Source organism: Ptiloglossa arizonensis, chromosome 7 (assembly GCF_051014685.1).
Source record: "Ptiloglossa arizonensis isolate GNS036 chromosome 7, iyPtiAriz1_principal, whole genome shotgun sequence".
In the NCBI taxonomy this organism is placed as follows: Eukaryota; Metazoa; Arthropoda; class Insecta; order Hymenoptera; family Colletidae; genus Ptiloglossa; species Ptiloglossa arizonensis.
The window spans coordinates 24,688,027-24,705,600 of record NC_135054.1 but is presented as its reverse complement, the minus strand read 5'-3'; the positions used below and the strand labels follow the sequence as shown (position 1 = coordinate 24,705,600).

Genomic DNA, 17,574 nt, shown 5'->3' with positions numbered 1-17,574 from the left:
AATAGCAGCCTTATTACCATATATTAAAAGTCAATAATATTTCGAACAAAATGTTGAATAGGTAACGAACAAAGGGACGATACTATGTATATTGTAAAAGCATGCAAACGAGGCGTAAACAGTCGTACAAAGTGCAAAAGAAATATATCGCGGACGACACGATAGAAATCGAAAGTAAAGGTACTGCAGTATCGTATTAAATGGCCACGATATTTCCGAGCCAATTATAGAAAAATAGAATCGGTTCTGACATAATTTTAAGCGCAAGTCTGCAAAAAACAACAACCGACCACTGATCACGGTATGCGATTGAAAAGTATTCAAGTACGAGTTGTCTGCCTTCTTTGTATTAATTTTCTAGATCGGCGAATCGTACCGACCTCGAATGCAATATCTATAATACTATGATCAGCTTCGGACAAATGGCATCGGATATGGAAAATGAACTTTGAGCTTAAACAACGAGCGATACGATAAAGAAACGGAGAAAGGCCAGAAACGAATAAAACAGGATAGACTGCATTAGAAAATAAAGTCAGAATAGAGAGAAAGGAAGAGAAAGTGACTTGACCAAACGCGCAAATGGATCTAAATACACGCGTGCGTGCGTGCATGTTCAGGGGACAGGAGAAAATAGAGAGAGGAGTAAATGAGAATTAAAAGAGCCCAGGTAGAACAGTTTGATTGGTCAAATACTTGGTCAACGATCATTAAACGTTATTTAAACACTTCTCAAACGTAAACGTTCGAATTGATGCATTTGATAAGACAAAGGGTAAGTATTACACGTATTAAGGATACTTCTGTTAAGTAACGATTATCCATTTTGTACATTGCACCACTACTATAGTTTTATACAAATGATTTCTCTAACCGTATGTCTATGTATCATTTTTACGATCCTCGTTTAAACACGAAGTAGACTCTACGTAGGTACGTGTACGTGTACGTTCGTACGGCAGAACGCATCGATAACAGAGGTGAAAAATGAATGTTTATCGGAGAAACTAAATTGCGACTGGTTATACCGGCTCTACCCGAGGAAAACAAAATCACAATGCATTCAATGTAAATGTGTACGAGTGACCTTCTTAAAAATAGAGACCGATAATGTAGTCGAATGGAGTGGTTGAATGGTTGAATGGTATGGTATGCGCACCTCTTCCTTTCTCTTAAGCTTCCGCACCTGAGCAAGTGGCCAGTATCACCCCTGCGACCTCCGCTGCCGCCCATTACGTCCCTAGCCCCTGTCTGCCATGGGGAATCTTCATAACGATACGCCTTTCTGATAAGGGGAGCACAACTGCAAGACAACTTATTGCCCATTCTATTCTTGTTAATCTCTTATCCCACCTGTGATTCTTCTCCCCTTCACGCCTCTTTTTGCCAATCAAGTTCCATTAACAATTTTACTTTGGTAAACACTATTTTCCAGGGTGCACTCTCTATCCTTTGTTGCAATTCTATCTAATCGTTTTCCGCATTCAGTCGATTGCGTGTCTTTCCCTCCTTCACCTCTCTCTCTCACTCACTCACTCACTCACTCACTCTCTCTCTCTCTCTCTCTCTTTCTCTCTCTTTCTCTCTCTCTCTCTCTCTCTCTCTCTCTCTTTCTCTCTTTCTCACACACGTTTTCTCTCTCACACGCGCTTTCCCTCTTGCAGTTTGCTTGTTTCACTTCTCTTCCATTATCGATTCTCAATTACCGATACTGTCGATACTTTTCGAAAATTCAAGACAACGTAAAATTCACTTTGATTGGCTTATCCGTCGACTTTTGGCACCGTTTTAATTAAACACCGATTATTCTGTTACTGTGTTTTGTTGTCTTATTCTGGGAAGCACTGTACGTATTACAGGGGACGATACCCTGTGATATAAGAGAGGATGTAGGAGAAGATATCTTTATTGTCACATCGTTGCAGATGTTCGAAAGGTCATCAGCTAGTCCCTGACATGATCGCTGAAAATATAATAATTTCATTATCTTAGTCGACGGTCATTGTTCCGTTAGGTTATTTTAAGAATACAACGTGTTTCCGCTGCCTCTCCTTCTCCTAAGAGTATAGAAAAAGAAGAGCTAACGAAACGATCGTAACGAAAATTTCACGTTTTACTCGTCTCATTGATCCACCTAGTAGTTAGACTAAATGAATGCGCCGACACCGTTACCCTTCCCCAACTTATTTTGTTTGTTTTGGGGCAAAAACCGACCGAGAAATAAAACAAATTGATTTCCATTCTGCACAACCGTCTGGAAAGAATCGTGAAATATCTCAGGATCGTTAGTTGAATGGAGTTAGAAACGATTAGAAATAAAATTCGACCGGGCGATAACCGAAAACGAATTGATAGAAATGTTGGCCCAATATGGCATGCGTGTATTGAAAATTTGTGAAATCTTTCAGTTTTTGCTATTCTAAAAGAAAAGTTGTTTCACAGCGCCGTACAATAGTACAGACATTAGCGAGGTCAATGAAGCGGAGAGGGGCACTGCGTGGATGTATCACGGATAATAATAGGGGTAGCGTCGCGGGAGGGTTACTGAACCGGTGCCGACTCTTCGTCTACGTAACGTTTGTACATCACTCTTTACAATGTAAAAAAGGTACACAATATGTATCTTTACTATTTACTTCTTTGGTTACACCTTTCTCGCGTTGACTCATTTCGTGACAACACAAATTGAACGATTCTGAAATTCACGTTATTTTCTACTAATTATGTATGCAACACACGGGCGCGTACGCGCGCGCGCGCGCGCGCGCGTGCAATACCAGCTCGATTTCGAAGGTAATAAAAATGTCCTCTTTTATTAATATTGATATCAAAGATACATAAATCTTACACGAAACTAGCGAGTATTCGACCAGTTTTAAATATCAAACTAGTCATCACCACTCTAAAAGTATGTACATATTCTAATTAGCCACTCGAGTACTAAAAGTAAGTAGATACTTGTGTACGTTGAAAATGTGAATTTTCGTTGTAACGATCGGAAGAACAAGTTCGAAAACAATAACGAAAACGTACTAATCGATAATCGTGTAAAAGCGTAGAAAATGTGGGAATGGGAATAGATTTAAAACGTGCTAATCGTTTCGTAATTGTTTCTTCGAACGAAAGCAAGAACACTATTTATTCGGTTAACACTTAAACAGCAATCACTCGAGAATACGCGATTTAATATGCACATATTACACGAATGTCGAGCATAAAGTTATATTCGTAACGACAATTTTGAAATCAAAGCTCGAGATTAGTTCCCTTTGATCGAGAAAATATGAGACACAAGAAGTAGATGTCTCGTCAAAAGTCACAATTGGTTTCTAGAGTCAGTTAACTCAACGGAGGACAAAGTAAGCGTTTGGATAGCGTAGGCGTGGGTGAAGAGAACTTTCTAAACGCTATATCGATTTCGAGCCTGATGCGGTTACTTGCCGTCCGCGCCTAAACATGAATGGCGGGTGGAGAAGCCGGCCACATCGTTTGAAAAATCTATCGCGTTTCCTTGCATTTTGTCGCTTTCCGGTTATGATTAACGCACCAAATGAAAAATTGCAGCCAATGGAAAGGATTTCCTTTTCCTTTCACTGCAACCGAATCGGATACTTCGTCACTGGTACCGCAACTTGAACAAATTCGAAGAAACTTTGCCATTTTTTACGTCATTCGATGCAACGATTGCACAATCGGCGAATAATACGTAACACTCTGATCAGTAGTGTCACTGAAATGGGAAAAAATGACTCAGCCTAGTTAGAGGTACCTCACCCTGGCGTTCGGGTAAACACTGCGCCAGGCAGGATGCACCACCCGCTGTCCAGTGCTCAATCAACGCCCCTTGCTAGACCCACCAAAAAGAGACGCAGGTGTGTAGGAAAGTAAGAGATAGGATGGTAAACGGAAGAGTGGAGAGGGGTTAGGGACGGTATCAAAGAAGGGATGGGCTACCGTGCTCGTAGTAGAGGGGTGGGATCACAGTATCCACCCTTTCCGAAAGCAAATAATTCGCGAACGATCACCCGTCGACAAATAAATGACAATTTTCCTATCGACGTACCAACGTCGAAGATTGTCCAAGCACCCGACACTTCACCGACAGTATCCTAAATAAAAGATCACCCGTCCGAAATTTCTGGTATTTCGCGCGAAATCCTCGCGAACGACGTAGCCATGGATACTGCAGGATCGAGCAAAAGAGGCGACTGCCCCGTTACCCACCTCCCCTTCTTCTACGAATGCGCGCCCCTCGACCGAAAATGTCAATATCCTCTCTTGCTGCGCCCGCGATGCGCTCCATGTTACTCTGAACAGCCCTGTATGCGTTTTCTATTCCTCCCCCTCCCTTACCGTCGTCCGCCCACCTATCCACCCAGGCCCAGTATCTTTCACTCACTCTTATCCGTTCTTCCTCTCGCTCTTTCAATTTTTCTTCTTTCCGTCACTCTTTACTCTCCTCGCATTTTCTTTTTCCCTTCTTCGCTACAGCTTACTCGATACAATATTACACCATCGTTTCTTTTTCCACTCCGCTATTTCGTCCACTTTTTGATTTTAAATTTTGGTTCACTTTTATCACTAGTCATTTTTACGTTTCATCGTTAACACCGTATCTCACTGCTCGATTTTCCATTCAACTCACCATAAAACGAATACGGAGTAATTGTTGTCACCGTCTTCGTAGTCGTTGTCGCTGCCGCCGCGGTCGTCGTCGTCGTCAGCGTCGTCGTCGTCGTCGTCGTCGTCGTCGTCGTCGTTAGCGTTGGTGTCGTCGGCGTGGTCGTCGTCGTCGTCGTCGGCGTCGTCGTCGTCGTCTTCGTCACCGTCGCCGTCGTCGTCGCCGTCGTCGTTGTCGTTGTCGTTGTCGTTGTCGTTGTCGTTGTCGTTGTCGTTGTCGTTGTCGTTATCGTTGTCGTTGTCGTTGTCGTTGTCGTTGTCGTCGTCGTTGTCGTTGTCGTTGTCGTCGTCGTTGTCGTCGTCGTCGTCGTCGGCGTCGTCGGCGTCGTCGGCGTCGTCGTCGTCGTCGTAGTCACCGTCGTATTTCTATACCGAGACGTAACCATAGTGATTACCGATCAATATTCGACATGCGCATTGCCACGTTTACTTATAAAACGAAAGAACCATATTGTCAACGAAGTTCTCTTCTGTCATTCGTAACGGACGTATTCTCAAGTGCTACGACTACGATATCGTACTGAAAATTTGCGTAAAATTACATGGATCGAACGTTTCACTTCCATTTCTGATCGTTTCAAGTCTCGTTACAGGATAAGAATCATAACCCGAGTTAAACATTCTTACCATGCTCTCACTGTGTTTGCAACACATGGTTTTCAATATACGCATCGTTCTTCGTAAAGTACACGTTCCTATTTAATTCGAAAACGATTATTTCGTCCTTGGTTATAGCAAACTCCGTGTTTCGCATTCCCGATTACTCAAAAGTATGTATCGCGAAACGAGCGCCAACGCGTACATATCTATGTATCGGCTACTCAATTCCGAATTTCAAATATAAAATTTTTAAACCCAATCCTGTAAAAATATCTAGTAATGATTCTCATATCAAATGTACTTATTCTTGCCGTCTAAAGGAAAAATCACTACTGGCGGCCCCTGCACCGTCCCAAACCCGTCCTTCTCTTCGGCAAACGTCTCGATCAGCCCTGGCGCTGGTGACTTTTTCCTAGAAGGACAAAATTCGTGCGCACCGACCGAGCGCATAAGTACATGCTCGGTAGAGCATTGGAAGAAAAAGCGTAAAAATTAACTTTCAACTGATTTTACCGATGTTGGAAAGTTGATTGTAAACAATTTCCTCACAACAGAATGTTCAAAGCAGATGTGTTAAATTGTATGTTTATACGTCTAAATGGGAATTTATATTGCGTAGATTAAGAAAAATTACTTTCGATACAGATGTAAATTGAGTTATAACAGCGCGAACACGCAACATCTCGACCTAACCTATTTTTCAAATTTCTTGTACTTCGGTGTTTATATCGGTTAGTCGATATTAATTTGAAACAATGTTGAAGAGAATCGCGTTGAGTTTAAAATCATTTGGAAATATTCAGTCGCGTTCTGCTAGTAAGCTCTCAGTAAAACACAAGGAGAATGTCGAAGACAAAATGCAAGCTTGGCAGATACATTCGTACGGTGGCCCGGAGGAATTAAAGCTTTCAAACATCAGAATTCCGGTGATCGCTAGACCAACAGATATTCTAGTGAAAGTCGAAGCGTCTAGTGTAAATCCAATAGACCTCGCTATGACAAGTACTACACATCGTTATTAATCGTTTCTCCATAATTTAAAATCGAAAAAGTATATTTATGATTTTATGGTGCTTTAGGAGGATACGGAGCAGCAGCTCTAAATTTTATTCGGAAAGCAACAAATTTTACTGGTGGACAATACGATGAATTGGAACTTCCATTAACTTTAGGTAGAGACTTTTCAGGGGTAATAGTTTCAAAAGGGCATAGCGTGGGCAACAGATTAAAATTAGGCGACCAAGTATGGGGTGTAGTCCCTGTAGAACAACAAGGTTGTCACGCTGGTTACGTAGTCGTTGATAATACTTTGGTAAATAATAACATTATTAATAAGCGTAAGAATGAATCATTTAATAGTAAACGATATTTGTCCATAGGTTGATGTACGTCCCAAAAATATATCGTGCATCGAGGCAGCAAGTATATTATACGCCGGACTTACTGCATGGTCAGCTCTATGGATCACTGGTGGATTATGTTATAAGAATATAATGGCCACGAGAAAAAGTAACAGAGTTTTAATATTAGGTGGTTCGGGTGGAGTAGGAACATTGGCAATACAACTTGCAAAGGCTTGGAACATGCATGTGCGTGACTTGCAAGTTACGAACGAAACTTATTATTTCTGCATACATCGTAAAACATAAACAAAACTGGTTTAGGTGATTACTACTTGTAGCAGTGATGCTGTAAATCTTGCACAAAAATTAGGAGCGGACGTTGTAATCGATTATAAACTGAGCGATGCCGATTCAAGATTAATCGCAGAGGGGCCGTATGTAATTTGTTTAAATCAACTACCGACTGCGTATTTCGTACAAATTTTGTCGCGACTTCTACCATAGGTACGACATAATTTTGGATTGCGCCAATCAGGGACCAAATGAAATACGATCAAAGGGTTATCCACATCGTACATATATAACTTTAAATTCTCCATTGTTAAAAAATATCGACCATCACGGACTGATCGCTGGGATGGTGAGAAATATAGGAGAGTTAGTGAAATATAACATCCCAATCATGGAGAATACAAGTTTCGTGAAATGGGGATTTTTTATACCTTCGCGAGTGGGAATTAAAGCTCTTCAGTCTTTCATTGAAAGTGGAGAGGTATTTATAGCCAAGTACGATGCTGAGCAAAGGTAACATCAATTCATAAAACGTGTCTATATAATTTCAGGTTGTTCCTGTAGTAAAAAAAGTGTATCGATTCCAAGAATTACCATTAGCATACGATAGAGTGGCACAAGGTCATTTACGGGGTAAATTGGTCATCGATATGAGATAATTTTTTTAATAAAATGAAAATCTTAACGAAAAGACTTTTCATGTAGATCAATTATATGTTGCGTAATATATTTTGTACGTTTTTCTCATTTGTACACTGCGCGTCACCAACAAAACCAACTTTTTTGCGAACTTGTTGCCAACAATCTGTAGCAATTTCTGTTGCCTTTTCTGTACCATCCTTCAAGATTTGCTGCAAATATGCTGGTTCTTTAATTAATTTTGAAAATTCCACTCGAATTGGAGACAGTTTCTCTATAATTAAATCTGCTAGCACCAATTTATATCTGTGTTATACGAGCAAAAAAACGTATTAATTATACCAACGACGATAAAACAAGATGTAGAATTTTTAACAAAAGCACATACTTTCCTGTGTCTAATCCTTGTGCTTCTAAACATATCTGGCTGTGCATTTTTCCAGTAAGCATAGAATGAATGGCAATTAAATTTGATACACCAGGACGTTTCTCGGGTTCGTAAGTTACCTCGGACGTACAATCCGTTACGGCTTTCTTTATTTTCTCCAACAAAATATTTGGCTCGTCCAATATATCTATTCTACTTTTTGAATCCTTACTTGATTTCGACATTTTCTTTTGAGGATCGCGCAAAGACTTTATTCGCAGACACGCTTCACCTATAAATGTACAGTTTTCGTTAGAAATTCATGTTGGGGATACAAAAAGAAATTTTACCATTATTCAGAGAATGTGGTACAGGAAAGAGGTCACCAAATTTTTTATTAAACAAAATAGCCAACTCTTGCGCCAACTGTATATGTTGAACTTGATCTTGTCCAACAGGAACATGGGTTGCTCTACAATATGTACATATATTTTATATACATTTTGTCTTCGCGAGATTAGTTTTATACTTACCTGTATATTAATATATCCGCTGCTTGTAGGACAGGGTATATATATAAACCTAACGGAACATTTTTTAACGTTTTGCTTTTTTCCTTGAATTGGGGTAAGTGCGCCAACCTTGCCAAAGTTGTTATGCACCCAAGGATCCAACATAGCTGTGCATGCATAGGTACAGCAGATTGTTGAAACAGTATGCTTTTCTTTGGATTTATGCCACATGCTAATAATGTTGCTGTCATTTTTAATACGTTTTCGTACAACTGTGTAGGATTCTAAAACATTTGCATATATAGAATTTGTACAAAGCAAATATTTGTATTTACACAAATACTGTACTATGAGCTAATTTCCTGACAACTTACATGCGGTAGAGTAATAGAATGCATATCTACGATGCTCCAAAGGACATTTTCTTCAATCTCCTGGAGTTGTACCCATCTTTGTATTGCACCGAGATAATTCCCTAAATGTATGTCTCCAGTCGGTTGAATTCCCGAAAATATTCTCTTGGAAGTGATTACACTCGAGTACCTATGTTGTTAATTTCATGATTTTTATGCGATTTCGAATACAAAATGATTGAAAAATGAAGTAAAACTTAACCATTCGATTGTACCGTCTTATAGACACAAATTTGCATTCGACACTTTGATATGTAACAATACTTTTCAGTAACGTAAACATTTTTAATCAAAATATTTAAAATTTCAATAAGTTACCGAATATTACTATTATTCGTTCGATTGAAAGACAAACAGACCGTGTCCAACGCACAGTGCAATTTGAAACACGAAAGTAAAATAGGCCGAGGAGACAAATGGGTTTTGATTGGTGTGAAGCTGGTGACTTTTCCCTTTATTCGAGGCCCTCTAGCGTGCTGTACACAAAGTCGTTTTACCAGTGAGTTTCTTAATATCCACATACCCTTTCGAGAAGGAATTTGCATCCCAGCCGTTACGAACAGCTGATCCCATAATATCGTGAACTGTATTACGTTGTACGTTGTTGAATAAAGAAATTTTGAACAATGCATCGATGAATAGTTCACCAATGTCAGATGGGTGCAAAACGTATCGAGAAATACAAAAGTATAATTCGTCCGAATAAATCGGGTTTCTTCGAGTCTTGTTTATCGAACAATAATAAGCGGTTATGGTATATCTTTCGAGTGTCTGGGGCATGGGAGAGACTAAACCACAGTGCCACAATACAAATAGTTCTTCCTCCTTTCCGCAGGAGAATGACGAAGAAGTTGCATTATTACCTTTCAAGAATCAGGTGAGACGGTGCACCGTATTTTTTTGACTCCATTGTTTTAATAAATTTAATTTTTATAACCACTACTATTCGATATTCGAGTATACCTTTCAAAAAGAGTAGAAAAATAAAACCCACAGATAAATGTGTTTAACTTGTATATTTCGTATAGGTCGGTGGACACACAAGATTGCTTTTACTCAACCAGAATACAATTTGCAAACCATTAAACCGTAGAGAACTTGATTTTTATCAAAACATTCCACAAGACATACAAATCTATGTTCCAAAATTTAAAGGTAAGTCGTCTCAATACATAGGACTCGACACCAAATTTTTGTTACAATATGTACAAATGTTTAAGGTGTAATGCAAGCTTCCAATAGTGGTGAAGTTACATTGGATAAACGTTATAGTCCTAGCTTCAGGGAACAAGATAATAGACAAGGACATAGTTCGTCCAAAAGAAAGCAAGAAGACGTACTCAGGTAAATCCTTGCTTGATACATTACAATTGTAATATACGTAAGTTACATTGAACAATTTCCTTTTTTTCTTTTAGAATGAAAATTCATCGTAATAACATATCGACAGGAATACCTAAATCAGGAATGCATTTGGATAACACTACACAAAATGGACAATGTTAGTACAATAAACATCATACTTAAAAACATTCAAATTTTCTTTCATAGCTTGAATCTTTTTTTCCCACAAAAACAGATTTCCTTCTATTGGAGAATATCACATCGCGATACACTCGTCCGTGTATATTGGATTTGAAAATGGGGACTAGGCAACACGGCGACGATGCATCCGCTGAGAAACGCAACACGCAAATTGCAAAGTGTGCTGCTAGTACATCAGCTTCATTGGGTGTTCGATTATGTGGAATGCAGGTTTGGTGTTGTTATTATTACATTTACATAATACGCAATAATTTTCATTCGAGGAAATTTTCAGGTTTATCAAGCAGATGCTAATCATTATGTTAAAAGAGACAAATATTGGGGTAGGGAATTGAACGAGGAAGGTTTCAAAGCAGCGTTACATCGGTTTTTTCACAATGGTTATTGTTTACGAAAATTGGTTATCGAAAAAGTGGTGACTCAATTAGAGCAGCTACGACGCGCGATCGAAAGGCAAAGTAGCTATCGATTTTATTCGTGGTAAGTTTATTCGAGTAAATTATTGAAATACTTGGAAAAATACCAACAATTATTCGAGACATGTTTCAGTTCGTTACTAGTTGTATACGAAGGATATCAAACGGATAATTCGTCATCTGCCCTACGAGTGGAAGAAGAATCAACTGATTCTAGTTTTGCGGAGGACGTTGCTCGTAGTTCGGAAGCGTGCTACGATGCTGATACAAGTAATAATTCCACGGACTACAATCTTTCGATTCAGGAGGAAATCAGTCAGGCAGCTTTACACAGAGGATTTGGCGAAGCAGCAGCGAGAGGGGCAAAAAATACTGCGAATTTTTACGCTCCAAGGTTTGTGATCAGTTATTTTTAATTTTTTACCGGTTGATTAAAATTTTCTAATTTGCTGCGAAATTAAATTCCTAACGTTGTCACGCAAACTAATATCCAGAAAAAATATTACCTTTTGCTCAATCAGCATTACAACACTAGGAATTTAATTATTTCTCTTCTTCTTTTATTCAAAACCCTCCGATGTTTTGGAACGCGTACTGCTACCTCTATAGACTGACTACGATTATATTCAATTAAAATAAAAACAAAATCAATTAACATACTTGAAACATTGGAGGGTTTGTCTTAAAAAAAAAACCTCAGTTGTTACGACGATTCTGAGCTTATTTGAATCACATTTTGTTAAAAATCGGTTTAGAGGAAATATCGCACCTTCACGTCAGACGCTTGTGATAATTATCGCAAATATATCGTACAACTAAATACATCGGTGACCTGATAGTGCGATATTTTCCTTATTTAAGCATGTATATTTCTGTGTACCGTCACTTTTTAGAAAACTGCTCCCTAATCGAGCCCGATCAGTTTCTTACTAGGGGAGGATCGGAGCTGAATGTGGTGGATTTCAAAATCCTTTCGTAGGTATACCGTTGCTCATGCGTAGAGTACAACTCTACAAAAGTAACTAGGTGCAAATATTTATGAATTAAAAAACGTCACAAGACGACGCGGTACATCGAGAATGGGATAGATTTTTGCACCAAGAATCGCGACACGTGGTGGGAATTATTACTATTTGTCAATTTTGTACACACACACACATCACACACACACAGACACACACACAAAACACAACACACGTGTCTATGTAGCGATAAATTCGAGACAATTTTCTTTCTTTCATTCAACACGACTTGCAAGACGTTCGGTAAGTGGCGGATTTCTCGTAAAGGAAACGGTGTATCAAAATATTCAATTCTTTCGTTCCATCGATCGTTTGTGTATAAAGCACGCACGAAATTCGCCATTTACTCTGCATCCTGTATATTAGAGATATAAACATTTTCTTTTATATCGTACTACCATACGACATCTACCAACGGAGGGTGCGTAAAAATTTCCTTACACCTTTGCAACGCGTTTAGATGTACGTACGTATAATCGATAAAGTTTGAATTTAGAACTTTTTGCGCGCCCCGTTTCTTTATACCCTAATATTCTATTAATAATAATGACTTTTATGTCGCGAACTCGTAATCCCAGCAGCGAGGAGACTGTTTTCGTCGAATCTAGTGACAGCTTGATCGACACAGTGCTTCAATCTCCCATATACGAACAATGGATGCTTTATGACACCTCGAACGATGAATTTTGTTTCACACAAAATTCGGATAACACAGAAGACACTAATTCTGACACGGAAGTTAGATCGGATAACGGACCAAAAAGACAAAGGCACGCGCATCGTCGACTACTTCGTCTGTACGAGAACGAGGAAAGAATAGAGGAAGAAGTCGAGTGCGCCAATATCGCATCAAATAGGTAAAACAACCGTTTCTATGGGTCTCGAAATTCCAATGAATCAACATTTATTTCTAGATATACATCTTGTTCTTATCGTTCGAAAACGAAACAAAAGTCCCAGGAGGCGCGCGTCGATGTAAGAATGATCGACTTTGCGCACACAACTTTCGTACACGGTTCGACCGTAGCTTGTAATTCAAGTTCCATGGTGCATCAAGGTCCGGATTGTGGTTTTTTAACAGGTCTCGATAGTTTAAGGCGACTTCTTCTTGAAATTCTAACCGAAGGTTGAAAAAGATACCGAATATTTTGTTCGTGCCAAGGACACTGACGACGAAATTCTGATCGCGAGACGTGGTTGGTTTCCACGAGACCGTCTGTACATATTTTTCATCGTGTTATACGAGTATTGTATTATGATTCCGAATACAAAGAAATATAGAACGAACAAATTTTAACCAGAGAACTTTGTTCGATACTTTACCTTTGTTGCAAACAATCAGTGATGGAAAAATGATTCTATTATATTTATTTTTTTTTTTTTCCGAATAACGTTAGTTTCGTCTTGGCGTGTAAAAATTCGTTTTTATATACACTTTCATGTAAAGATGAAATGAAATGAAATAAATATTATTTATTTATAATTTGCGTATTTATTATCCAATCGTACAAATTCCTGGTATAACAATAGCATTTGTCGTAAAGAATAAAGTGGCACGAGTAATACATAATACATATAAGAATACAATACATACATTATAAAGGGATATAATTTAGTAATAACGTTAGTTGAATTAAAGTACAAAAATAGACTAAGATAGCAAACTGTAAAATGTTTTTAGCATTTATTCTTCCATACAGAGTAAATAATACTCATGTTTAGAATTTAGATTAGATTATGACTCAGTTATCGTAAATTTGAATATCGGCAGTGAAATGGTATAACTATTTTGGATCAGCGACTTTCATGGTAAATTCCCAAACTTGCAAAGATAGTTTCCGTTCCTGTTGATAGATGGTGACAATTTTGATATATATGTGGTTAATGCGAGACTATTATCGATCGAGTTCTAATCCAAAGCTTAAAATGAAAGATTCCGTGGTGAATGCGATACTTCGTGATGAATCTAAACCAGATTAAGACTTGATTAAAAGATGGAAAAATTGATTGCTTTATATTATTAAAGAGGTTAGAAAGTAAAATACGAACATAAAATTAATCTTACTTTAATGTTACATTTAATTCACAAGTCATAAAAATTTATGAAATAATGCGGAAATAGTAGCAATTAGAAAATAAAAGTAGTTGGCAATTCTTTTACAGATCTAATGGAAAGGTACGATGCGGGAAGAATAAATAAGATTGGCTCTTTTTAATTTTAAGCAACTTTATTTTTGTTTAAAGTAGTTATTTCATCAACAAAAATTTTAGCCCGATAGGATTCAACATAATTATTGAAATATATAATAAAAATAGTATTAATAATTAATGGTAATAATAGTAAATTTCGTAGACGTAATAACGGTAATAGAGCACCAATAATATTAGTAGCAGTATTAGACATTAGTTTTGTAGCTATTATAAAGCACAAGCATCTATTTTACAAAAAATACAGCCTGCCTTAGTCATAATTTGCACTTGCCTGCGGAACTCGCAAACTCGGAAAGCTCATTTTTGTTGTTAGATATCCTAAATCGTGTCTACGTTTGTAGATTTTGCGAGTGGATGGAAGGAATAATGGAACACCGATTCGCTGGTGTAATCTTTCTCTTCGATCAGGTTCATTAAGAGGTACATTGAAATTTTCAGAATATTCATAGTTCAGTGTTAGTAAAATATTCCAAGTGCCACGTGTAAGAAAGAATGAAACAAATGATCTAAATTTGTTACCATTGCCAACTTCGGTGGTTCGGTTGACTATAGTTCCTAGAATCTTTTCAAACTAAGAGGGCGCTCTAAAATTATTTATATTTTATGAGGTCGGTATATCAGATCGTGACTCAAACTCCCGTAAAATAAAATGTTTATTCTGTATATTTTCCGTGTTACAGGAACCTCCTGTATTTTCCACCAGGGGGCTATCCACCTAAACCTCTGAGCAAGTTTTCAACCCGCTGGAGTCGAGTCATATATATATATATATATATATATATATTAGTTAATATTTATTTCTGATATATACAATACAGTCACCGACAAGGCATAACACCTCGCTGTGGTGTCGTATATTTTTCTATTGGATATTGGGCCTATACTAAGCATTGTCAACAAGTAGCTTGCTGAGAAAGAGAAGGGAAAGAAGCATGTTGGGCGTGCTGTATTTCCTTTTAAACGGGAAGAATTAATGATACATAGGTTACATGTACCATATTACATTTTTAAATTGTTTTGATGCTCGTAGAATAATTTATTTCTTGGATTGAAAATCTATTTTGAATATCTATTTAAATATCTCATAACTATTATTAACAGATCTTTGTTACTTTCAGCGATTCGAATATAGGTTACTCGGGCCCAAGATAAATGTATCAAATGATTCAAATCGTTTTATTTGCGATCGGTTGGATAGTGATCTGTAAATTCGTTGCGCCACTGCAATTACGCCATCTAGTGTGTCAGCCATGTGACAAGGTAGAGACTTTTATGAACAAAAAGTGAACGACCCAAATGACACGAATTAATTCCTCCCGATATACATTGCAGTAAACCATATTTATTTGAATAATTATTAATTGAATAGTAAATAGATACAATAGAGAACGCTTTTAGCAGGCCAACTTCTCAGTAACGATGGAGAACTATTAATATCGTTTTGTGTTTTTTCTTCTAAAAGAGACACGTATCAAAGTATAGAAGCATCGATTGTTTAAAAAATCTGAATAATCATTACGAATAATGATATTAGGTAATTCGCAATTACCTTATTTAAAAACAATTAAAAGTATTATCGTATAGATAAATATTGCTAAACGTGGGAAATAGTTAAAATTTTTCGTACATCATAATGGCATGTAATCCGTTCTTGGCCTAAAATAACAAAATGCTATATATAATAAGAGATTGCATTGCGACTCTTTGTATCGGGTGAGAAATGATCATTTATCATCGTTTATCGGACATATTTTTTCCATCTTTTTTTTTTTCATTTTTTAATGTCCGACTACTGAGCATCTTTTCATCTTTAAATGGAATCGATATCAAAATCATCTGCATCATCCGAGTCATCATTGACTACAGCAGGTTTCTGCGCAGGCGATGGTTGTGGTTTTAGCCATTCTTTGGCTCTATCGTCGTATTCAATCTGCAAAGAAAGAAGAAGAAAAAAACGAAGTTAGAATGTCATCACTGGAGAAAATTGAACACTTTTTAGTAAACGTACCTCCAAATCTACTTCCGATTCAGATTCTTCTACTTCTGCCTCTTTCAGCCAAGTTATAAACGGCGCAGCTTTATCATGAATTTCTTGAGACAAATCTTTTGATACGTATCTTTTGGTGACTTTGCTCGACCACTCGAGTAGGGCTTTTTCTTCCAAAATATCAGCATCATAAAAAAGCTGCAGCCAAAAACAATAAAAAAATTAGATACATATTCGTAACAATTGTTGCAAAATGAGGATAGCGATTCTCGTCTTACGTTTAAAATGCCCGGTACTTTTGACATTAAAGCATCTTTATGTAGGGCTATTACTTGTTCGATCCCTCTGATTAAATACTTCTGTGCCTTGATGTCATCGTGTGTAAGACGAAGTAGAAGTACTCGATACTTTTTAGCTTGAAGAGCAATGTTTTGATCAAAGAGTAGTTCGGCCAAAATTAACGGCGCCTTCGTCTTGATCTCCAGACGTTCAGCCTCTGCCACCAGGTCTTTATGGTTGTCCAATTGCCCAGCGTCGCGACGACATTTTACCAGTTTATAAAACATGTCCATTCTTTCGTTTTCAGTCTTATCGAGATCATCGTTGATGGTCATTCCCTTTGCTCCGTCCGTTAAATCTTGGAGACGAGCTCTGACTGCCTCTTCCGATACGTCAACTGCCCAATTAACATCGTCCGTTTCTTCGTTTGCCATCTTTTGAGGAGCTTCGACCACAATGTCGGTCGTGCTGGTATCGTTCTCGGGAGAACCAGATCGATCACCATTAGCAGTAGCAGTGGTTGTGGTAGTAGTTTCACCATTTGCGCGTTTCGAACGTTTTCCGCGTTTTCCTTCTGTCAAAGAGCTGCCCTGGACAGCGGGATTTAGGCTTGGTGGATTCTTCAGGATGTAGGTGTTCAATTTATGATTACTTTCCAATAAACCGTGATAACCGCAGGCTTTGCATCCCTGCGAAATCGTTCCTTTCTTTGCATTGACCATCAGTTCGGTCTCAGGATTATCACAGGCTGGGCAAAGGACGTATTTTCGAATGAATCCATCGAGAAGATCTTGTAATTTAGTAGCGTCGTGAGAACCGTTGACAATGAATCTTTCATTTTTGAAATCGAATTGGGTCTGTGCCCCGAGTTCACAGCCGAAGTATTTAGTTGGATAAGTGGCAGGTCTTCCAATAGCTTTGGCAACATCGACCATATTCACGATGACGGTCTTGATGCCGTTGCCCTTGCCCTCGACTTTGGCTTGAATCCGTGGCATTTTATAGCGGTAAAAGGCATCGCTGACATTACGATTAACGTTGACACTCCCCATGGCGACTGATGTTTCCGCGTCTTGCTCCTCGCTAATTTAATGTCTCTTCGAAAAGGCGGCAACTTACCGATGAGACGTCGTTGTGAACACGTTGACGAATCGCGCAGCAACTGACGGTCAAGCCGTACGCTTTTGGTCGCTAGCTCTGATATCTTCGCCTATCTCGTTGTGGTTCAAGTAGGTAACGTCTTCGTCCTCGTCCTTCTGGATCTACTTT

General features: G+C 38.3%; 5 protein-coding genes across 20 annotated transcripts in view; 2 read left to right on the top strand and 3 right to left on the bottom strand.

The window, feature by feature from the left end:
- The window catches only part of Sif (guanine nucleotide exchange factor still life), a 35,324-nt gene extending 29,901 nt beyond the window's left edge, over nt 1-5,423 (bottom strand). For 8 of the 15 annotated variants that reach the window (XM_076317327.1, XM_076317319.1, XM_076317331.1 and 5 more), the window contains exons 1-2: nt 4,400-4,595; nt 1,160-1,963 (exon numbers count right to left, since the gene is read on the bottom strand). In XM_076317327.1, coding sequence (XP_076173442.1) covers nt 1,160-1,326 — 167 coding nt within the window. In that variant the 5' untranslated portion in view covers nt 1,327-1,963; nt 4,400-4,595. Of the gene's footprint in view, nt 1-1,159; nt 1,964-3,547; nt 3,710-4,063; nt 4,171-4,224; nt 4,596-5,307 lie in introns of those variants that run through there. The other 7 variants (XM_076317321.1, XM_076317322.1, XM_076317324.1 and 4 more) reach the window with 7 other exon arrangements.
- Nucleotides 5,424-5,582: 159 nt separating this feature from the next.
- On the top strand, nt 5,583-8,577 carry LOC143149736 (NAD(P)H oxidoreductase RTN4IP1, mitochondrial). Its single transcript, XM_076317356.1, has 7 exons — nt 5,583-5,860; nt 5,926-6,282; nt 6,360-6,592; nt 6,660-6,869; nt 6,945-7,057; nt 7,128-7,395; nt 7,466-8,577. Exons 2-7 carry the CDS (start codon nt 6,036-6,038, stop codon nt 7,571-7,573), a joined length of 1,179 nt encoding a protein of 392 aa, XP_076173471.1. The 5' UTR covers nt 5,583-5,860; nt 5,926-6,035; the 3' UTR covers nt 7,574-8,577.
- Nucleotides 6,641-9,226, bottom strand: Trprs-m (Tryptophanyl-tRNA synthetase, mitochondrial). The gene is made up of 6 exons (XM_076317357.1): nt 9,061-9,226; nt 8,807-8,975; nt 8,454-8,716; nt 8,271-8,392; nt 7,942-8,212; nt 6,641-7,859 (listed from the first exon to the last, which is right to left on the bottom strand). The coding sequence occupies exons 1-6, from the start codon at nt 9,126-9,128 to the stop codon at nt 7,625-7,627; spliced, it is 1,128 nt and encodes a 375-aa protein (XP_076173472.1). The 5' UTR covers nt 9,129-9,226; the 3' UTR covers nt 6,641-7,624.
- A 149-nt stretch (nt 9,227-9,375) lies between these two features.
- On the top strand, nt 9,376-13,299 carry LOC143149734 (uncharacterized). 2 transcript variants are annotated; one of them, XM_076317355.1, is made up of 9 exons: nt 9,376-9,722; nt 9,874-10,000; nt 10,066-10,189; nt 10,264-10,346; nt 10,425-10,600; nt 10,665-10,870; nt 10,940-11,200; nt 12,410-12,685; nt 12,743-13,299. In XM_076317355.1, exons 1-9 carry the CDS (start codon nt 9,597-9,599, stop codon nt 12,957-12,959), a joined length of 1,596 nt encoding a protein of 531 aa, XP_076173470.1. In that variant the 5' UTR covers nt 9,376-9,596; the 3' UTR covers nt 12,960-13,299. The 2 variants fall into 2 exon arrangements, with proteins under 2 accessions (XP_076173470.1, XP_076173469.1); XM_076317354.1 differs by having other exon boundaries at nt 12,407-12,685.
- Nucleotides 13,300-15,361: 2,062 nt separating this feature from the next.
- Eif5 (eukaryotic translation initiation factor 5) lies at nt 15,362-17,359 on the bottom strand. Its single transcript, XM_076316778.1, has 3 exons — nt 16,305-17,359; nt 16,048-16,224; nt 15,362-15,969 (listed from the first exon to the last, which is right to left on the bottom strand). The coding sequence occupies exons 1-3, from the start codon at nt 17,355-17,357 to the stop codon at nt 15,850-15,852; spliced, it is 1,350 nt and encodes a 449-aa protein (XP_076172893.1). The 5' UTR covers nt 17,358-17,359; the 3' UTR covers nt 15,362-15,849.
- Nucleotides 17,360-17,574: the final 215 nt, after the last annotated feature.

What these genes read in the sequence shown, in the direction of transcription:
- LOC143149736 (XM_076317356.1), top strand. Translation starts at nt 6,036, where the DNA reads ATGTTGAAGAGAATCGCGTTGAGTTTAAAATCATTTGGAAATATTCAG. An exon ending in AATAGACCTCGCTATGACAA is followed by an intron (nt 6,283 to 6,359) that starts GTACTACACATC and finishes ATGGTGCTTTAG; the next exon opens with GAGGATACGGAGCAGCAGCT. An exon ending in CTTTCATTGAAAGTGGAGAG is followed by an intron (nt 7,396 to 7,465) that starts GTATTTATAGCC and finishes ATATAATTTCAG; the next exon opens with GTTGTTCCTGTAGTAAAAAA.
- Trprs-m (XM_076317357.1), bottom strand. Translation starts at nt 9,128, where the DNA reads ATGTTTACGTTACTGAAAAGTATTGTTACATATCAAAGTGTCGAATGC. An exon ending in ACCACATTCTCTGAATAATG is followed by an intron (nt 8,213 to 8,270) that starts GTAAAATTTCTT and finishes GTACATTTATAG; the next exon opens with GTGAAGCGTGTCTGCGAATA. An exon ending in CAAGGATTAGACACAGGAAA is followed by an intron (nt 7,860 to 7,941) that starts GTATGTGCTTTT and finishes CGTATAACACAG; the next exon opens with ATATAAATTGGTGCTAGCAG.
- LOC143149734 (XM_076317354.1), top strand. Translation starts at nt 9,597, where the DNA reads ATGGTATATCTTTCGAGTGTCTGGGGCATGGGAGAGACTAAACCACAG. An exon ending in AAGCAAGAAGACGTACTCAG is followed by an intron (nt 10,190 to 10,263) that starts GTAAATCCTTGC and finishes TTTTTCTTTTAG; the next exon opens with AATGAAAATTCATCGTAATA. An exon ending in TTCGATTATGTGGAATGCAG is followed by an intron (nt 10,601 to 10,664) that starts GTTTGGTGTTGT and finishes GGAAATTTTCAG; the next exon opens with GTTTATCAAGCAGATGCTAA.
- Eif5 (XM_076316778.1), bottom strand. Translation starts at nt 17,357, where the DNA reads ATGGGGAGTGTCAACGTTAATCGTAATGTCAGCGATGCCTTTTACCGC. An exon ending in AAGTACCGGGCATTTTAAAC is followed by an intron (nt 16,225 to 16,304) that starts GTAAGACGAGAA and finishes TTTTGGCTGCAG; the next exon opens with CTTTTTTATGATGCTGATAT. An exon ending in AATCGGAAGTAGATTTGGAG is followed by an intron (nt 15,970 to 16,047) that starts GTACGTTTACTA and finishes CTTTCTTTGCAG; the next exon opens with ATTGAATACGACGATAGAGC.